The sequence below is a fragment of the Armigeres subalbatus genome, chromosome 2 (genome assembly GCF_024139115.2).
Source record: "Armigeres subalbatus isolate Guangzhou_Male chromosome 2, GZ_Asu_2, whole genome shotgun sequence".
NCBI classification, from domain to species: Eukaryota; Metazoa; Arthropoda; class Insecta; order Diptera; family Culicidae; genus Armigeres; species Armigeres subalbatus.
In genome coordinates, this window is record NC_085140.1 from 48,792,708 (window position 1) to 48,813,491 (window position 20,784).

Consider the following 20,784-nt stretch of genomic DNA (forward strand, 5'->3'; position numbering starts at 1 on the left):
GAAGCTCAGAGAATTCGGGAGAAGCTCATCAGATTTTTTGGACGAAGCTCAACAGTTTCTTCCGTCGAAATTTTGAAACATCCTGAAAAATGCAGAACAAAAATCTTTAAGAAACGAACGTAAAAAAAATCTCCAGGTCGATTCACGCCGCCGCCCCGCCGACTAAAATGGCTTTTGGCATGACACCGAAAACAATGCCGCCACCGACCAAAATTCTGACAAACACCGTCGCCGCCGATTTACGGACCATTAAAGTAGTTTTTACTGCTGAGCTGACGCCAAATTATCAGTGAATTGATTACGCCAAAAGGACTGGTGCCCCACCATTACTTGAAATTACTTGAAATTTCAAATGACCAAAATTCTGACAAACACCGTCGCCGCCGATTTACGGACCTTTAAAGTAGTTTTTACTGCTGAGCTGACGCCAAATTATCAGTGAATTTCAAATGAATATTTTGTAGAAGCTCAGAGAATTTTCGGGAGAAGTTCATCAGATTTGTCCGACGAAATTCAAAAGTTTCTTCCGATGGAATTTTGAAACATCCCGAAAAAGTGCAGAAAAAAATCTTTAAGAAACGAACGTAAAAAATTCTTTATGCCGATTCACGCCGCCGCCCCGCCGGCTAAAATGGCTTTTGGCATGACACCGAAAACGCCGCCGCCCGTCACCGACCAAAATTCTGACAAACACCGTCCCGCCGATTTTCGGACCTCTAATGTAGTTTTTACTGCTGAGGCCAAATTATCAGTGAGTTGATTACGCCAAAATGACTGCTGCCCCACCATTACCTGAATTCTGTCTCCGATAGTACCAGACTGTTAGTTTTAGTTGTGATATCATTCCTACCTCAAAACATTAAAACATTCATTTTAAGAAAATTTCGTTATAATTTATTCTTTTGGTAATTCACTTTCAGTAAAATTCTCATATAAAATCCTATAAGCATGTACAATACTACGATATAGAAAAACTCTTCGCAAAAGCTTCTCGGAAAAAAAATCACAACTCTTATTTCGTTGGTCGTTAAACTTTTCCATGTTCGTTATATATAGCTATTGTAATAAATCTACAGGCAATAAAGCTTAAAAGCATCCCTTATTCAGCACTCTTACATTTCTAATTGACTCGATTAGTTCCGGCCTTAAAGCTATACACTTCTCTCACGAAGACAATATGTCTTGGTTTAAGATTTTGGCATCTACAATAGAGTAGAGGTAAAAATCTGTGCCCTAGTTGTCTAAAAATAAATAATCTCCGGTGGCGGCTGCCGCCCGAAGGGGAAATCTATTCTACGTCGGTATGTACAGTATGACGATATTTTAAAGCTCACATCCTGAACGAAATGCGGGGTATAAAAAAATGCGTTCTCCCCTTTAATGTGTATATAGAATGATATCAAAACTGATATGACATCTTTGGCGATTCTCGTTTTTGCTTTAGTCTGGTATCTTATCACTGTTGTAAATTGTCTTTGTTGGTGTTGTTGTTTCAATAGGAAATCGAATGAAATCTATCACTTTGGTACAATTGGAGACGTGGGGATGCAAAATAATCCACAATAACCAGCAGACATATCCCATATGGTCTAGTGGCTAGGATATCTGGCTTTCACCCAGAAGGCCCGGGTTCGATTCCCGGTATGGGAAATTTTTTTTGGTGTTGGTCCTGACTTTTAGCAAGCCATTTCGGCACCCCAAGGTCGATAGGGTTTCGACGAGTTGTTGTTGTAGCTGCTGGAGGTGGCGCTATACCCGTGGGAGGATGTGCTAACGGAGTAACCGGCTGAGTTGCCATAGCCGCCCCCGCCGCCTCGCAGGTTGGAGATGTCGATGTAGGTGGGGTTGCTTGGGTCAGCTGATTGTGTCTGCTGCTGCTGTGACTGTGCATTGCCGGAAGTGGCATCGTGCTGGCTCGTGTACAGGTCGTGTGCAGTGGCGGTGGCACTTGTTGCGTATGTTGACGAATGGAGCGCGTGCGGTGGTACCTGATGAGCGGTTTGGTCGTGTGTCGGGATGGTAGCCACCTGAGGAATGTAGGGCGACGACGACGATGCACTCTGGGGCGCGTAGTTCTGATGGTAGTAGGATGAGGAGTGCGGTGCGTACGCGGATTGGTACGAGCTGCTGTGCGACCACGCGGGACTGGCATTTGCTTTGGAGGACAGTTCACGTTGCGTGAGGAAGCACTGCAGGTGGGACATGAGACGCAACCGGAGGGGATCCTGCACGTCCATGCCTTCGATGGAGACCAGATAGCGGGCGACTTCGGCGACGCACTCCCGGAAACCGATGATGTGGTAGTCCATGGCGAATCGCTGCGGGTCGTAGCTGGCATCGTCCAGTCCTACAGGGGAGAAGAAAGGGAAACTAATTTTAATGACCTTTGTTCTGTATCGCGATAGTCTGGAAAGTGTACGAGAAAGAGAGAAGTGCACACTTCAATAGAAATAATAACATAATAATCCTATTTAACAGGTCCCATTCTGCCCATAAATATCAATTTTGGTTGTCGTCGTCGTCACCATCACTCCCTACCGCATTGCGTGTCAATTTTAACTTTTCAACATTCGTTCCCACGGATGGGTTCAAACGAAAAGGGAACCGGGAGCTGGCAACCAAATTATGCGCAATGCACATACAGGGGGTCGCAAAATTAAGGAAACGATTAATAATTCAAATCAGTTCTCGTAGCTATGTGATCGACTTTACATTCGCTCTGAACATTGATTGCCCAAGCAGAATAAGTTAATAATTCTATTCTTATGAAGGAAACTGGCCCAACAATTTGATTGCTTTCTGTGAATTTATTTAAATATGCAGAGGAATTGAACCTCTGGAAGCAAAATCAGCAGCAACAGGAATATCTCAAACATATTCCCCCTTTCTACAACGATTCCAACATTATGCTTCACACACCAATCTAGCTTTGCACTGTGGGTTAATTATTGATTTTTTGTGACCAAATGTCTCATTTTGTGTGTAGTGCATACAAAGCGGGTTTAAAACGCGCAAATTATTGGAATTATGTTTACTGATTTTCGATTTTTGTCACAGAAAAATTAATTTCTTATCCTCAGTGCAGTTCATTCATCGTCGTCATCATCATCGTGTGTGATCACCGCCGTTTTCCTTTTCCCATACACCGAATCCACTCTTCTCTCGGCGTCACATCGGCTAATAACCACCGACCGAACTGAACCCCTACTTTTTCGGCTAGAACCATCCCATTTCCCACAGAAGTATAGTTCCTCGTCATCGCTTCCCTTTGGACTCGACTCGATCCGTTGCGCTGCTTGCATCAGTAAGTTGGCTCGATAGTCTAACAAAAATATGTGAACTCGTACGTAATTCAGTTGCCACGGTTCTCGATAACCACGGGGTCAGCGGGAGGGGGAGTGCGATTTAATGTTTTGATGATCACGACGATTCCCAAACAGTGTTGTGCGCATTAACAAAAAACGACTTATCGCATTGCCACCACCGCATTTGATTCATTATTTGCCAGGGGGTGGTTCCATTAAAAAAACATATTTCGAAAAGTCGAATTTCCCACCACCCCATTAGCCTCGTTCTGGATGGAACGAAAGGGAATGGTGGGAACCGATGTGAGAGAGGAACGCAAAAAAAGCATTAAAGGGCGCTAAGGGAGTGTAATCACGCGGTAATTCGCGATTCGGTAAATCAAGGATTCTCACACACATCAGAACAGACCAGAAAAGACCGTGGGAGAGGAATCGGAATCGGGGGGCCATTAGAGTCTGGCCCGTTTGTTGTTGTAGTGTGCGAAGTGCAAAAAAATCCGATGTTTCCGAGTTCCTGGAACGAAGAAAGGATAAATACCGATAATGGAATGTAGCCTCCGTCTGGGCCTCTGTTTTACATTTTGTTTTTCCTTTTACTTCCAACGGCCGGCATCGGCGGATCGATTAAGTCGAGATCGCAGTTGATTATGGGAACCCTTTTTCTGGTTAGCTTATTGGATTTTTGACGGCTTTTGAATGTTTTTTTTTCTCTTTCTGGCGTGATTTGGCTGCTTCTCACGAAGTGCCTGTTTGGATATTAGCCGTGATCTTCCCACGTATTGCCCAGTCCGAGGATTCAATTATGCCTCCCCGAGACGTTGATTATTGTTTTGAATGCTGAACGAACGATAGGCTCTGAAAGTCTGCGTGATGGGTGTGGTGGGAATTACGTTGGGAACCCATTCACATGCCGCACTTTTCATTCATATTTTTTTTATAAATGTTGCCAATTTTCGTAACGTAAAGTAGGTTTATTACCATTGAACGCTGACAAATTTTGGCAAGAAAGATTTCATTGGAGTTTGGATTCAAGAAATTGTGTTCATACTTATCCAGTATGTATTATCCAGAAGACATTATTGTTAATGCAGATAATGCGGTTCGTTTTCATTTTTGTCCTTTCAACATTTTTTAAATCTTGTTTATAAAAATATAATCAGAAGAAATTACATGCCAATCGAGTTTAAGCTTAACGCAGCAGTAAAGACAAACCGGGAGTTTTGAGGCTTTGTCAGATTTTATCCAGAGTCCGGATGGATATGAAATTTAATTTTTTTCATAAACCTGTTGTAAATAGCCAAACATTAAAAAAAGGAAAATATGACTCGTAAAAATGTTTGCAAGACTCAATAAAACTTGATTCAATTATTTTCGTTTGATACCAAAGTACATCAACTTCATTTCGGAGATGCATAATCAAGTTGATTATTTCCTGTTATTTGATCAAATTTCCGCACCCCAATCAAACCCTTTATTGTATTCAATAAAAGCTACCCGATAGCCATGACGAACTTTTCCCCCTTCCCTTTGTCTGCATCTCGTCTCCACCAAGGTTCTATGCAAAACCCTTAAGACGCAGAAAAATAACAATAAGAAACAACTTGAGAATGCACGACGTGGAACCGAGCACCAGCAAATAAGTAAGTTAGTACCAACTAGTAAGCAAAACAAACTTTTATTCCTCGATCCGTCGCCATGAACCGTTTTGACGAGGGTCCTTTCCGCTGTTCTCGCTTTCCCTCCCGCATCGTGCGTCGTCCCACTCAGAGCAGCACCCGATCCAGAAATAACTGCAGCCACCAGCACCAGTACCGTGGGAACAAGGATGCCGGATGTATTAAGTTCCTTTTTCCCATCATAAAAAAGGTATACGGCGAGAGTGACCTGATAAACATCGCCACCGCCATCAGCTATGTGTATCGTTCGGAAGGGTGATGGTGGTAAAATATGCACCTTTCAGTTTTATGAAATGCATTTTCAGTTTCTCAATTACCTATAGAGTCAGTTTCTCATTGAACACATTGAGTTGAAATTCAAATTTCGCAGATGTTTAGTCGATTGGTCATTTTTCGGTAAACATTGTACCACATTGTACGCGACTTCGAGATTTGTTCAAAATTCAATATTATTCTAATTCTTCAATGCTACGATTCCGACCATTCTTCCCTGTAGCTAAATTGTGAATGCGAAGAAGTGCTAGAGAAAACTGTGACCCTCTTCCCTCATCAGGGTCGGGCGACCGTATGGTTCGTCCTGCTGGTTCTTACTCGGTGTGTTGACTTCGTTAATTAGGTTTCTCTATGTAGAGAGAAACATGCTTGCAGTAAAAGTTCTTGACTTACACGATGATGACGACACGACAACATAAGGACCAACGTGGAAAGACAGGACGTGTTCCGGTCAAGCGGCAACAGATGGTTGCCGAGCAGAAGATGTTTCATCTCGTGAGAAAAGATTGACACTTTCTGGTAATTAAGCACAAACTAAAAATCATATCTAAATCCTCCTCGCTGGAATGAAAAGAATAAAGGAAGGAAGCAAGGAAACCTACCTCGTGCGTGCAGTTGCTTCAGATGGTCCACGGTCAGTTGGAGGATTTCGGCTTTCTCAAGCTTGGCGGAGCCCTGCTTCTCGTAGGCACTGGGGACCAACCGCTTCAGTTCCGAGAGGGACGAGTTGATCCGATCGCGGCGTTTCTTCTCGATGACTCCGCGACGTCGCTTCCGACTCAACAGTTGACAGCTGTCCGATCCGCCAGGTGAGGTGCTGAACGCGTGGGAACGAAGAAGGAAACACAGAGTTAGGGAATGAGCGATGTGTGTTTTCTGGGGGGACGAGAACATGAGTGCATGTGGGCATTAATGCGCCGATGTGATGTGTGTAACATAATATATGACTTTTTCCATTTCGTTAAACACCCTCCTTTGAGGCGTTCCTCAAATTGACTGTGCGGTTGAGTAAGTTCTGTAGAAGTTTTCCCGTTTTTGGTTCCCACGCTCGGTTTGATAACTGTCGAAGGTTAAGGACTGTGTAGCTAGAGGATGAAGGGGTGCGGGATGGTGTACCTCATTAAACAAGGTGTAAAGGCTAATTTATTCAACGATGTTGAACTGATACTTGGAATCAACATAGGGGCGAAGAGTCATAAATTTGGATTGATATAATCGAATTCATTTAATTGGAACTAACAGACTTCAAAAGTACCTTCTTAAAGATCTCATAGACATCCAAATGCATGAAATGTTTAATGTCCAGTCTATAGACGCAAAAAAAAATCTTGGAAAATCGGCTTTATGAATTATCAACCTGGAAAACTATTTTTTATATCAGCCGAAGATAAATATAGCACACGTCGGATTGCATTATCCGGAGCCGAGAAAAAATGTTGATTAAAATTGAGATCCAGTCATTACTTTGGAACGTATTTCACAGTTTTGGCTTGGAAAAGGGACCGAATCTCCTGTAGAGTAAAACTAATTTCTAACAAATCTGTAGAAGATAAACTCAAAAATGAAGGTCGATTTTAAAGTGGATGCGCTTTTGAAGATTTAGAGATCATAAATTAAGACTTTTGTGAGCAAATAAAAAAATACTGTTTTTGTAGAAATAATTTTAATCTGCACAATACTGTACAATACAATACTCTAACCATTTTAAAATTATTTAAATGAAGTCACGTTTTCTTTTCAATAACTTAAAAAAAACATAAAAGGATTTTTTTAAACCTGGAATCCGTATGAGAGGGTTTCTTACTAAGGTTAGATAGTACTTATGCCGAATAGAATGAATTCCAAATCATACTTTCCGATTATAAAATTGATTGATACGTGACTTGCAACACAAGATTAAGCAGAAAATGAAAATGGAAGATATTTTGCATTGCTGACCGAAAACATAAACTGATCCAAATACTTCACTGAACTGCCGACGTTAGCATAATTGCTCTATATTGATATATAATTACTAGTTGTTGTGTAGAGTGAAGAAGTCAACATTTTAAAAAATTGCATGAATAAAGGAAGAAAAATTTGTTGTGAATTATGCTTGCGGCGGCAATAAACCTTCAGCATGGTGCTGTATCACAACATCGGATAACGAATTTTACACACATCACATTTCTCCCAACATATCACAATTCTATAATTAAAAAAAAAACGAAAATTGTAAAAACTCACTGTTCTTTGGAGGACTCTTCCGTATCGTAAAGATCGTCGTCGGACAGCGACTCGGACAATGTCCGCTTGATACCCTTGGACGATGGTGGGGTCCACGTGTTGTTATTGTTGTGAGACTGCTGTTGTTGTTGTTGCTGCTGTTGATGCTGCTGCTGTTGTTGCTGCTGACTGTTGGAGTTTGAGTTGGGGGTGGAACTGGCAACCGGCACAATGCCGGCAACTCCACCTCCGGTCGAGTAACCCCAGTGCAGCGGGGTGTTGTGGCTATGGTGATGGTGATGATGCAGATGATGATCCATATTTGAGCACTTTCTCAGCGAACGCGAACGAGGTTACAATCACTTTCACTTGTTAAATTTTCAACTTTGTTAAAACCAATTCAGATTTCTAAGTCACCTCTTTCTGTTATTTTTTCCCAAACGCACGCAAGTTTTGTTTCCACCGAAATCAGGTGTTTGTCGATTCTAATTCGCAAAAATATTCCTAACACTGACCTCCTAATTTTTGCTTAAGTTAGTACACGCGCCAACTCTTTCTTGCTGTTCGGTTTGTTGTTTTGTGTGCTTTCCGGTTTTTGCGCGGCGACCGTAAGGCCTACACGTGACTTGTCATGTGTACAAACGACGTCCGACTGATTTAATGACGTATGCCGAACGCATGCAATGCATGTGCCATCCCCACTCCCGCCGGTTAATGTTTATGATTTTTATCACTCTTCTATGCTCTATGCTCGTTTTGTATTTCCGCATTGTAGTGTGAGCCTGGTGAGAGGATGAACCTCATCCCAACAACAGCCCATTCAGTGGCTCTCGACGGGTGAGTGAGTGGAAGGAGGGCGCGCCCAGCGGGCGTTCGCTGCAGGATAACACCGACCAGAGAGGGAGAGAGCGAAAATGCTCAAAGCATAGTTTTCCTTCGTGCGACGTTCGTTGCTGCGAATGAATTCATTGCCAGTCAGTGTGGTGGGGGAAAGCCTGTAGCCCACTATGCTCTAATGCTGAGTTCATTATGCTACCCCCACTCTAATGCAAGCGTGATGAACCACAAGGCCGAGCACCGTAAAGAGAGCATAGAGAGCCACACGCACGCACGTGTACCATTGAAGCACGGAAGCGTGGCCGACTCGTGACTGAAACGGCAGATATCCCCTACTCTTTCAATCCTGCGCGCGAATCCGCCTAGCTGATGGGATGCAATCGTGTGCCATCGAATATGCAATCAGTGGGTGGTTGTTTTGGTAAACTGATGCTCAGCGACGATCAACACTTGTTGGATGCGCGGTCGGCGTTCGCGTTTTGGTCACGTGTGGAGCCGCCGGCCGGTGGATCATCGGCGGATGTTGACTGCACTGATGGAATAGTAAGAAGTGTGCGACCCAATCGATGGCGCACGGTTGCGGTTGGCGCGCCAATATGGGTCACGTGTGGCAGCACGTCTTGGGCATAAATAGGACTTTGGCGAACAAGTGGATTGGCGATATCGTTGCGACCTTGACCTTGTTGATTTGATCAGGTTTTGACGCTATTGAATAACGAAAATTGTGGTTTAATCGAAAATAGAACCGGTTGCATCTTTTCTGCATTAATTAATCCAATAATTTAACATGTGTAAATGATGATAATTGAGAAAATTTCCATCTGTTGTATTAAATAGGAACTAATAAGTAGCAGAATGAAACTGGGTCGATCTGACAACAAATTTGACCTTATTGTTTGCATTCTACCAATATCTTGTAAGAAACGTCATAATAGTAGAGCATGTAGATTCACGCGGAATCCATTGCATGAAGCAATAATCTGCTACATTTTTATTAAAACAAGCAAACTTTTTTTCCAGACTGACACTATAGATGGGGAGAATAGCTCGTTCTTCTCATAAAAAAATATTCGCAATAGGAAGATGGTAATCTCACTGTACGACTAGTGGAAAAAATCGCTCGCTTGGGTACACTGACATCTCTTCCTTTCAGATACTGTACTATAGTTTCTAGTTGACATACCGAAATATCCAACAAGACTATCGTAATAAGCGAATCCGACGAAATTATCCAGACTAACATACCGGCGGGCGGATTGGAATAACTTTTCTCGGATATTCCGGATAATCTGGTAAAAAAGTGAATTTGGTTACACTTTTCCTTCTATTGATCACTCACCCTAATTGAATTTTGTCATTTCTTGATGGTTTACCTCCATTATATTACCTCAGAATCTAAAGGGCATATCTGTAACACTAACCTGCTCCAAGTTCCTAGTTGTCCCTTATGTAATATTATCTTTCTTTATCTGGTCAATACATTTTTAATTAACCTGCTGGTGTACGTTGCTGGGTAAAATTCATGTTTCGCATTGCAAGGTGACATTGTAAGTTTTAAAGTTTCGCGACGAATGGCTGCATGTAAATTTAACGGATTGAGCTGTTACGTACAACTTTCCATATTAGGTTGTATGCCCATCACAAACACATTTCAATTCCGATACACCGGAGCGAAGCTTAATTAAATACCATTCTCGAGAAGCGAACTGTTTAGATGTTCGGTGCCGATTGTTTATTGAAGTCTACAAATTTCCAGTAGAACAAACCATTTTTCCAGCATCACAGTTAAAATTTTTGGAAATTACACGCTATGGAAATATTAGAACCCATATACGTGTGTTCCATAGCGTTTAATTTTACATCCAATATATTCTTGCACATAATTCATCAGTTCTTTACAATTCATCAGCATTTAAACCAAGGTAATTACACTTGCTTGTAACTATCGTTTCCATGGACGTTTGTTGGTGCCATAGTGGAATCGTTGTTGGAGTGCGGCTCGTGTTAGAAACTACGGTGACTTTCGTTTGTTACCAAAACCGCTGGTTTCCCTGCGGTAAACGGCAAACAAGATTTACTATCGGTGCCACATCTCAGCAACGGCGCATTTTACTTGGTATCGATAAGTGTTTCCGACTGGAAAAAGTCTGATAAGCTCAAATCCGCGGAGAAATCAAAGAAAGAAAAAAATATACATACTTTGAGAAAAATGCTTTTTTATTATTTTTTGTGAAAAATAATATAGTTGCCTAGCACCTGAAACATGTTTTTTTCTTCAAAATACTCATCAAATTTCAAGCAGCATACTGGTATTAAAGTTTGTTGTAACTTTATCGGGGGTGAGATATTGATATTTGAAGATTTAATGTTTTTGAAAATCTTAAAAAACGGGGAGGGGTTCCTGGCCCAAAGGGGCGGTTCAATCACCACGGTCATATGATTTTTCAAAATAATGGACCAACATTAATATATGCCACGTATTTTTTTGCTATTTTTAAGTTGACCGTTTGCACCCTGAGCGTGAAGTCAGACAAAAATGGTTGCAGCAACTTTATTGTGACTGCATTCGGTCACATATGAGTTACAGTAACCTATGTGGAACTTCTGTGCTGCTAGGGACGTGCTCGGTCACTTGGTGTGGAATGACCCATGTGGTGGTCCTGACAAGGAACGACTTGGCATTTAAATCAATGCAAAAATATGCAAAATGATCGAAAAAATGTGATCTACACCGCTAAAGAGCTTTTTTGACCTTTCTAATGTGATTTTTTCACTATGTATATTTTATAATGCACGAGAAAGGCATCATCATTGCTAGGTGGATTAATCTGAGTTTTATTTTAAATATTTTGCTGGTAACAAAAAACCAACAAGACGATTTGGACGACAGTCGATACAACGGCGTTCCAGCCAACTTCATCTTTACACATCCTCCGGACTAGGTTGTCCGGGGTAGTGTCCAGACCACATGTGGCAAGGATGTGGTCACGCATTGTGCGAAAACGTAGGCACACGAACAACACGTGTTCACCGTTTTCTCAAAACCTGCGCACACCGGACACTCGGCCTCGACACTCGGGCGAGGCCGAGTGTCCGAACCGGTGTAGATACTGTCTGAAGCAACCATGGCCTGTAAGAACCTGGGTCAGGTGGAAAGTGATTTCCCTATGGCGCCTCTTGACCCACGTACCTATCTCCGGTATCAACCTATGTGTCCATCTACCCTTAGTGGAACTGTCCCACCCACGCTGCCATTTGACCATTGAGGCCAACCTGACAGTCCTACGGATGCCTCTCGTGCCGCGCATTTCGAAGCACTCTATGTCTTCACCGATAACGATGTCAATAGGCATCATACCGGTGATGACGCAGAGTGCATCGTGCGACACGGTACGGTACGCGCTCGCAACTCTTAGGCACATGAGCCTATACGTACTTTCTAACTTCGTTCTGTAGCAGTTAATATGCAGGGTCGTGTCCCCCCATACCTCAGTATGGACAGAGCTACACTAGCCAGAAGCTTGCGCTTGATGGCATAAACCGCAGAGCTATTGGACATCATCCGGGACAATGCCACTATAGCTGTGGAGGCACGCTTGCAGGCGTAATTGACGTGGCTACCAAAGGTGAGCTTATCGTCGATCATTACCCCCAAGAGTTTGATGGAGCGTTCAGAAGTGACCGCGCGGTTGCCTGCCCTTATCACCGCTTGTTGCTCCGACTTTCGGTTGTTAACAACAACCACATCAGTCTTGTGGTGAGCCAGTTCTAACTTCCTGGAACTCATCCACTTCTCCACAATTGCGATCGAGTGGGCTGCAGTCAACTCCACCTCTTCGATCGATTCGCCGTAGACCTCCAGCGTAATATCGTCAGCGAGGCCGACGATTGCCATGCCCACCGGGAACTTCAACTTCAAGACACCGTCGTACATGACGTTCCATAACACCGGACCCAGTATGGAACCTTGCGGAACCCCTGAAGTTATGTCAACGCACTTCCGCCCCGCCTCCGTGTCGTATACCAGTACTCGATCCTGGAAGTAGCTTCCGAGAATTTTGTACAGGTACTCGGGAATTCCAAGACGTAGAAGCGCATCTGCAATAGCTGCCCAACTGGCACTATTGAAAGCATTCCTCACGTCGAGAGTCACTACTGCACAATAGCGAACTCCCCTCCTCTTACGCTGGATAGCTATCTCCGTGGAACCGACAAGATAGCGTCTACGGTCGACTTACCCTTTCGGAAGCCAAACTGGGTACTCGATAGACCATCCGCACCCTCCGTGTGTATCAACAACCTGTTGAGGATGATCTTCTCGAGTACCTTCCCCGCCGTATCAAGCAGGAATACTGGTCTATATGCCGACGGATTTCCCGGCTTTGGCAATAGGACCAAGCTCTGCCTTTTCCATGCTTCAGGGAAAACTCTCTCGTCCAGGCATCTCTGCATGATAGATCTGGACATCTCGGGAGCCTCAGCAATGGCCGCTTTGATGGCCAGGTTCGGAATACCATCCGGTCCTGGCGCCTTACCTACATTAAGGGACTGTGCAATCCCCGCAAGTTCCGCCACAGTTACTCTTCCCTCGTCGGCCACCCTGGCCCCTGGCAGCTCCACAAAGTGAGGCCAGGGACTTGGGTCATGACGTGGGAAGAGCCCCGCGATGATCCACTCCAGCATCTCAGGAGACCGCTCTGTAGGGGCCATCGCCCCACGTGTCCTGGCCATTACGACCCTATAGGCGCCACCCCATGGATTCGCGTTGGCACTTTGACACAGGCCCTCGAAGCAGGCTTTTTTGCTTGATCTAATCACAGTCTTCAGAGTGGCTCTAGGAGCCACGAACGTCACCCGTCGTTCAACACGCTCCTCTTCTGTGCGTGCTCGCTGCAGCCACCTCCTTGCCCGTAGACAGGCGCGGCGCAGGTTCGCAATTGCTTGAGTCCACCAGTAAGCCGGTGGCCTCCCATCCCTAGGGTGGACTTTCCTAGGCATGGTGGCATCTCATGCACGCGAGAGTACTGTTACCAGCTGCTCGCCGCTCAGACCGAGAGTATTGTGCTCGCGGCGGAGCGCTTCCTTAAACACCTCGTCGTCGAAGTATGATGTCTTCTACATACGAGGGCTAGGCCTCGCCCCTTCTTCCGTCCGCTAAATGCTGGTCGTATAGTCGATACTATAGCGAATCGCCAGATGGTGTAGCCATCATCTACCCTCCAGTTCGAACTACTCGATTAGCCAGGGCTCCAGAACGTATCGTCGATAATAGACTCAGCCCCATTCCAGCTGTAGGTACTTTTGGTACCGACATTGGCCAAGTCCACATCCAACGTGGCCAGTGATTCTAGCCCCAAGTAGCATACTTGTCATTTACCAGTCACTGCGACTCATATGCAACTAAATCTAATCACATTGGAGTTGCTGCAACAAAATAGATCTGAACTGTGCTACTAGGGGCAGGATCTGCCCCCGTTGATTCGTGGAACGGCTTCCCCATTCCACGGCCCAAGCGTTGAAGTCCCCCGCTATCACCACCGGCCTACGCCCCATCAAGTTAGCCGTCAAGCAATCCAGCATACGACCTGTAGTATCCTCGATCGACCATCGAGGAGGTGCATAGCAGCCGCAGAAGAAGACCCCGTTGATTTTGGCAATGACGAAGCCCTCATGTGTCGAAGACCCCAACTCTTGCACTGGGTATTTCCCCGTTGTCCATATCGCAGCCATATCAGACCCGTCGGTGTGCCCTCACCTTGACAGTCTCGCCTAGGACTTCCTCCGCCAACTTCTTGTAGGCGGCGCCCTTTTGCGAGACGCCCCGCTTCAGCTCGAGGATCATCTCGCCCATCCGGGTACGTCTTATTCGACGTACGTCGGCGCCGAGTTCACCGAGCTTGACGTCACTCCTCATCGCCTTCAAGACGTCCGAGTACTTAGCCTCGTCCGCCGTGATGACCGCCCTGGAGTGATTGGCGCCTACCCTAGACTTCTTGCTACCCTCATTCGCCTGGGCCTTCTTTTCGGCCCTTGACGTCTTCGGTTTCCTCTTGTTCTTGACCAGGGTCCAGGAGGCGTCATCCCCCTATATTTCCCTGGTCTGGTGCGGCTGAGAGCTCTCAGCCTGCCGTAACCCATTACCACCGTCTTTCCTGGGTGGACGGACCTTCCCAGGTCCTTCCTCCCCCGGTTTTGGAGGTACCTGGCCGGGGTTCAGCTTCCCAAGCCCCACTACCCTTGTTCGGGGTAGTAACCCTCCGCGTTTTGGAGCGGCCCCCAGGGAGCTCATCCGCTGGAGACTGTCTCCCCCGTTTTTGTGTCTGCTCCGTTGGAGCAGTCACCCCCGACGTGCCCGCAAATACTTGAGCCTCAGTCTGGGTAGACTTTGGCACCATCGTCTTCGCTGGCACGCCCTCGGTCGATTCGACCTTGCCCGAGTCCGCGAATCCTTGGGCCTCAGTCTGGGTAGATTTGACTTCACTGATTTCACGAGTTTGCACTTGGCCGTCCCAACCGCCCTCTCCAGCTTGGCGTCCAACATCGACTTTCGAAGTTTCAGCAAGCTTCAGTTCCTTGCTGATATTATGCTTCGATGACGCAAAGTCGATGATGGCGTCCAGCTGTTCCGTCGCCACCTCGAAGGCTGAAAGCCCATCGCGTTTGCGGTTCATCGCCTTCACAAGCCATGGGCCGTCTATAACCTCTACCGGCGAAGCCTGGGAGATAATTAAGTGACCCACGCTAGCGCTGCGCACCGAGCTGCCGACTATTGTCTCTCACCTCCTAGGCGGAGACCTGAACAACCCACCTCTTGCGAAGGGGTTGTCGCCTACACTACTACCACTAATTGAAGAATTGACTTGGTTTTCCATTTTGGTCCCACGAGTTGCTCGAGAAAAGAGGTCCACCACGCCAGAGCCCAGCATGACGCGGTAAGGGACCATTACTGTGGATGGTGCCCAGGTACCCCACAGGCTCCGTTAAAGGCCTAGCTCATTATTTCACCCCCCTGGCCATGCATCCCCTCGGCACGAGTCGCTTAACGCCTTGGGATTAGGGGTTAGGGACGATGCACAATGGAACAACTCTGAAATAAGACGGTCAAAACCTCTTTGAGACGTTTGATACTGATTTAGATTCATGATTTGTTCATAGAACGTGTTCATAAAGTTGCCCGTCAACATCTGGAGCACACGCAGGCAAAAACACTTAGAATTTTCATAAGTTACAACTTATGAATGAATAGTTTTTCGGTTTCATTGAAAACTTATGCTGTCCATAAAAATAGCTTTTGAACTCCATAACTGTGACTTATGATTGGCATTAGAATAGATATTGAGGAAAAATGTTCAGTTTACCATGCCGGATGAGTGAATAGCATTTTTTGCTGATTTCTATATAGTTTCAACTTTGGTCGATTAAGACGTTTTGAATGCTTTTATTATACTTTTTGGTTGTGTTTATCATTGTATTACTCTAAACACATATCACAAAATTGATTTTTTTTTTCGTTTTTAATTATTTGGATTTATTTTTCTCAGGCTGATGATTCATAGGTGAAAAATTGAAATAAAAGCATTAATTTATTATGATAATATCCCGCATAATCATGAACCATTAACAGACCATTCCTCAAACTGTTAATAACGTTAAACAACATTATTCTTACTATTTGGGTTACGTCAGATAGAAACGTTAAACTAACCTTACCATAGACAATGTTAACAGTATGATATATTGTTTTTGGCTTTTCAACTATTCGGGTAATAGGCGGTTAAGTATAATTAACATATAGAAATGGACATTTTCCAGTACATTTTTTTCGGCGAACATCTTGTGATATGGTCTGATTACAATCCACGGTTTCATAAAATATAGAACACTTATCATATATTTAGCATGGGGTGATTGTCACATTGTCATGGTAAGGTTAGTTTAACGTTTCTATCTGACGTAACCCAAATAGTAAGAATAATGTTGTTTAACGTTATTAATAGTTTGAGGAATGGTCTGTTAATGGTTCACGATTATGCGGGCTGTTAATGGTTCATGATTATGCGGGATATTTAGCATGGAGTGATTTGATTGATGCGTATGTGTGATATCATGATGAAACACTATGAGCTGTTGAGATGATACATGTATATCTCTTAACCGTATTCCATGTCGTTACTATATCTCTTATTAGTCTATATTAGTTTTTTATATTTTTTTTCTCAAAAACCAATCAGACGTGGAATGCAAAACATTATAAGCAAACAATAAGCCGTATGTTCATCTCATATGGTATCGTAGATCAAACATGTTGTATCGTGCTATTTCAAGATTAATTAAAAGTCGGACTGCAAGTCGACGGTAATCCAAACTGTAACAATATAACTTGATTCGAGTTAATTGTATCTACAGTCCTGCAGATCGTTTTTAATTATGCGGGATATCTTGAGGATTCTATTTTCGCCCATGGAGTCATTTCAAATCCTCTAATTGTTCAACAAATATGTTTATCGGTATGCCAATGTTAATAATTTCGTATGACTATTTTTTGAAGGTGAGATTTGGTAAAATATTGAAACTATAACATTTTGTTATAGTAATCAATATTTCTAAACATTCATGGCATGCATTTTTAAATAAAATTTTCATTACAAATACTTTCAATTTTTATCTTATTTTTATTATTGAATTCATAAATAGGACTGTGATTAATTATTAACCGCTCTTATGACATCAATAGTTCTTACTCATGATATTCATAAGTCTGGTTATGATAGTTGTAAGTAGCTAAAAATGCATTTCTCCTTCTGAATCATAAATTACACTTATGCCCAAGTAACATTTCAAGTTTTATTCCACTCTTGAAATGGTTTTCACGATCAAATTATAAGAACTCATAATAAAACTCATTATTATACGACAACCATCTGATGACCACTATAAGAGTAAGATATTGCCAAGTGGCCCTCTCTAGATGACCACTATAAACCTCTTATAAGCGTATTTGAAAACCCCTTTTAAACCACCCGCAAAAAAGAGAATTTGGCTGCGGCAGCTGTCAAAAATGTTGGTTTGAAAAAAAGGGAAACAAAATTACGGAGAAATAATAACAAAATGGGCTGATGATGAAAATTATGATGAGGATGTAAACACAGTAACATTTATTCAGGTTTGTTCTGCAATATTCTATAATTAAAACAAGTTGCGCTTTCGATTTTATGGTGAAATATTGGTAAATAATAAGATTCTATACTACGCGCCGGCAAAATAATGTAGTTCAGCGCAATAAATTGGAATCAATCAAAATATCAACAATGCAAATATCCACTTAATCTGTAGATTTTCACCCTGATATATTTCCAATTCTAATCATTTACCAGGAGAAGTGTTCTACGCGACGAAAATATTATCTAATTATGGATTTCAGCGATAAATTTGACTGATTTGAAAATGCTTCTTCTTTTCCAATATGGCCATCATCAATTCCGATCAGAAACATGTTGCTCTTATTCCACACCCTTATAAACTCTTTGCAATGCAAATACTCTTATTGCAGTTATTCATTTGACTACATTACGACCAAAAATTTTGGCTTTTATCGAGCTTTGAGAATATGACTTATAGCGCTCTTCATCTCAACCGTAGAGCAGCTTATAAAATCAATTGGCATTTGACGTTTGAGGCTTTTTCAGCAGATTTATGAAGGGTTTATTGATAGTAATAAGAATGCCAATAAAACTGAGCAACTAGCCATGGTGATTGCTGTCATAAATTCATTATAAGAATTAAATAAATCCAACAAGCATGGAAATTGTTACTTGGGATGGTTTTTACATATAATCCTTGTGGCGCCAAACATAGGTGGTTTTTATGAACTTTCTAAGTGTTTTTGGCTGGGTGCATAAAATCCATTATTGTGTTAAATTGAGGTGCCCGAGCAAAAAACATTTTTTTTTGTAATTTTTTAAAATTCAGGTTTTTGACAGTGTTCTAGAATATTGTGCTTTGAGAAGAAACTTTGAGAAAAACTTTGCTGAAGATACTATATGTTTTCTTTCTATTTTGAAGTATTGAATCTATGTTTTTCGATATTGCAATCCAGAACTAATGTTAAAATCGATTTTCAGCATTTGTAAACTAAATACACAACATATGGACCCATTTTGTATCACAAAACATTGAATGGCACTAATATACGATAATCTGCAGATAGTATGGTGTTTTTAATTTAAATTTCTAACAAATGTAACAGTTTTATCGAAAAAATAGGCCAATTTCATGATTAAATATCTGTCTTATATGCGCACTTTGGCAGATAGATTTGCGTTATTCAGCAAGCTTATTTTATAGAGATGAATCCAGTGGCTATTTTTAACATATTAAACTCGTATCCGCTTTTAATAACCTTCCTGATTAATCAGGTATGTTATGTATGTTATTCATTAAAATACTGCGTAAACAAAAAAAAAGGTTTGATTGATAGCTTTTTGTATATATAAAGAATAGCCAATATATTTTTTTAGCTTTTATCAATGTATTACATTTTTGTTAAATTCTCCATACGAATTCAAAAACATGAACAATAATTTGCTGAAACCTACGAGAAACTGACATTGAACTGTTTTACGAATGGGAGCGGAAAAATGAATGTCGCAGCAAACAAAAAAGCTCAACAAAACAATCCCGCCCAACGTGGGGCTCGAACCCACGACCCTGAGATTAAGAGTCTCATGCTCTACCGACTGAGCTAGCCGGGCTACAATGATCCCTCATTCACGCGATCGCCAGTGAAACTCTTTTCTATAGAATACTATTTAACGGAAAGCTTTTCCACAATTTTTTGGTTTAGAAAACCAAAATCTCCGAGTTTCCGTCGCACTACATACAGCATCGAAACAAAACGCATTTTGGTCCTAGGGCAGGTGTGTTACACCGTTTCTCTTTTGCGTGGGAAAGCACATGGCGACGAGGTTTCTCCCTCGTTGTCCGTTGTCCCGTTGCTTGGCTGACTCCGCTCGGGTTTAGCAGAAAAAATAACACTCTCGTATCGAGGATATAAGTATAAAGGAGCACAATTTTCTATCGCATGTAATCACTGCTTTCGAACTAGACGCTAAGCCAGCTGCAGTTGATTCTATGTGGGAAGTAAATCCGAGTACAAGCGTAACAAGCCATGTTCGACAAGGGGCAAGACGAATTCCATGTCATTTTCGATGGCGCAATAAAGGCTCCTCCTACTCTCGTAGTTCGTGCAACAATTATGTCTTTTTTCCCGAATAGAAGCTGAACGATCCTTGAAACGGGTTTCTTTTATACACAATTAAAAAAGGGTTCTTATTCCATTGGGTAACGGAGGAGCTTGTATTCTAACACATTTATTTTTTGTCGTTCTCGTGCAACAAAAATGTAATGAAAGGTTATCAATTCATTTGAGAACGGTTATGTTACAGTGTATCTCTGTGTTATTCACGAAAGGGGACCTTCAGTGGTCAATCTGCTATATGTAAAACTACCATAACTATAGTTATAACTATAATAAATAAGGGATCATTGAAGGAACTTTTTGATATTTTAAGATATTTGATAATGAATTTTTCGAACCTAGTCTTTCGTGTCCATCAGTCTATTATTTTCAATAATAGTTTTATATAAAACATGACTTTGTGAAATATATTCCTTTGTTTAGAAATTTCAGAATTTTTGAACGCGTTGGCTGGTCGCCATTCAATATAGAGAACTGAAGAAATTCAAATCAGCACTATTCAAATTAAATATATTTACCAAACACCTGAGATTTAATTATTTAAAATTATTTCAAGGCATCCCCCCTTACCCACGAGCTTGCACATAGTGATTTGAAATTCTTGAAATTTTCAAAATCGATAAAAAATCACAGTGAGAGTGATGCATAGTAATGAATGCAAACAATTGAGATTGTGTGAAATATGAGATTTCACTCCTCAAAGTGCTATAGTGAATCTAATCAAATCTAATTTAATCAGCTTTGCTTATAACATTTTATAATGCACGAGAAAGGCAGCGTCTCCGCTAGGTAGATTGAAATGTGTTGTTTCCTCCAGTTATTGAGTGTGGGCGATTCATGGCACACGAACTCAACTCCGCAGTCGTTGTCGATGACAAGAAAGGCTCACTTTGGATTTGGAACCATTTTTTTTCTTTTTGTGGTGCTTATTTTGCTCAAGACGTGTTTGCTAGGGACACGGTAGCCGTGACTAATCCACTTAAGAGATATCAATTGATAATTTTATCGTCTCTCAATGGATTCCGCATATATAAAGCGAATGGTGAACCCTTAGAGACATGGTTGAGTCATTTAATTTTAGTGCGTTTCGAACTTGAATTTAAAATCGCTGAAAATCTATGAAATAAAATAGTTATATCAACAGTTATATAGACATAGGACATGGTTATTGGTGCTCGTGCAGGGAGTTGTGAATATTGCTCAACAAAGTGGAAGAAACTGTAGTAGTGTG

At 42.3% G+C, this 20,784-nt stretch overlaps 1 protein-coding gene and 2 non-coding genes across 3 annotated transcripts; 1 reads left to right on the plus strand and 2 right to left on the minus strand.

Annotated features, from left to right (window-relative positions):
- Positions 1-871: 871 nt before the first annotated feature.
- On the minus strand, positions 872-8,100 carry LOC134214365 (hairy/enhancer-of-split related with YRPW motif protein). The gene is made up of 3 exons (XM_062693755.1): positions 7,481-8,100; positions 5,857-6,071; positions 872-2,347 (listed from the first exon to the last, which is right to left on the minus strand). The coding sequence occupies exons 1-3, from the start codon at positions 7,777-7,779 to the stop codon at positions 1,677-1,679; spliced, it is 1,185 nt and encodes a 394-aa protein (XP_062549739.1). The 5' UTR covers positions 7,780-8,100; the 3' UTR covers positions 872-1,676.
- Positions 1,579-1,650, plus strand: Trnae-uuc (transfer RNA glutamic acid (anticodon UUC)). The gene has a single exon. It is a non-coding gene; the product is annotated as a tRNA-Glu (tRNA).
- Positions 8,101-18,974: 10,874 nt separating the features above from the next.
- Trnak-cuu (transfer RNA lysine (anticodon CUU)) lies at positions 18,975-19,047 on the minus strand. Its single transcript has one exon. It is a non-coding gene; the product is annotated as a tRNA-Lys (tRNA).
- Between the last annotated feature and the right edge of the window lie 1,737 nt (positions 19,048-20,784).

Coding starts and splice junctions, on each gene's coding strand:
- LOC134214365 (XM_062693755.1), bottom strand. CDS start 7,779: ATGGATCATCATCTGCATCATCACCATCACCATAGCCACAACACCCCG. Junction 6,072..7,480: donor GAAGAGTCCTCCAAAGAACA/GTGAGTTTTTAC, acceptor CCACGCGTTCAG/CACCTCACCTGGCGGATCGG. Junction 2,348..5,856: donor GAAGCAACTGCACGCACGAG/GTAGGTTTCCTT, acceptor TCTCCCCTGTAG/GACTGGACGATGCCAGCTAC.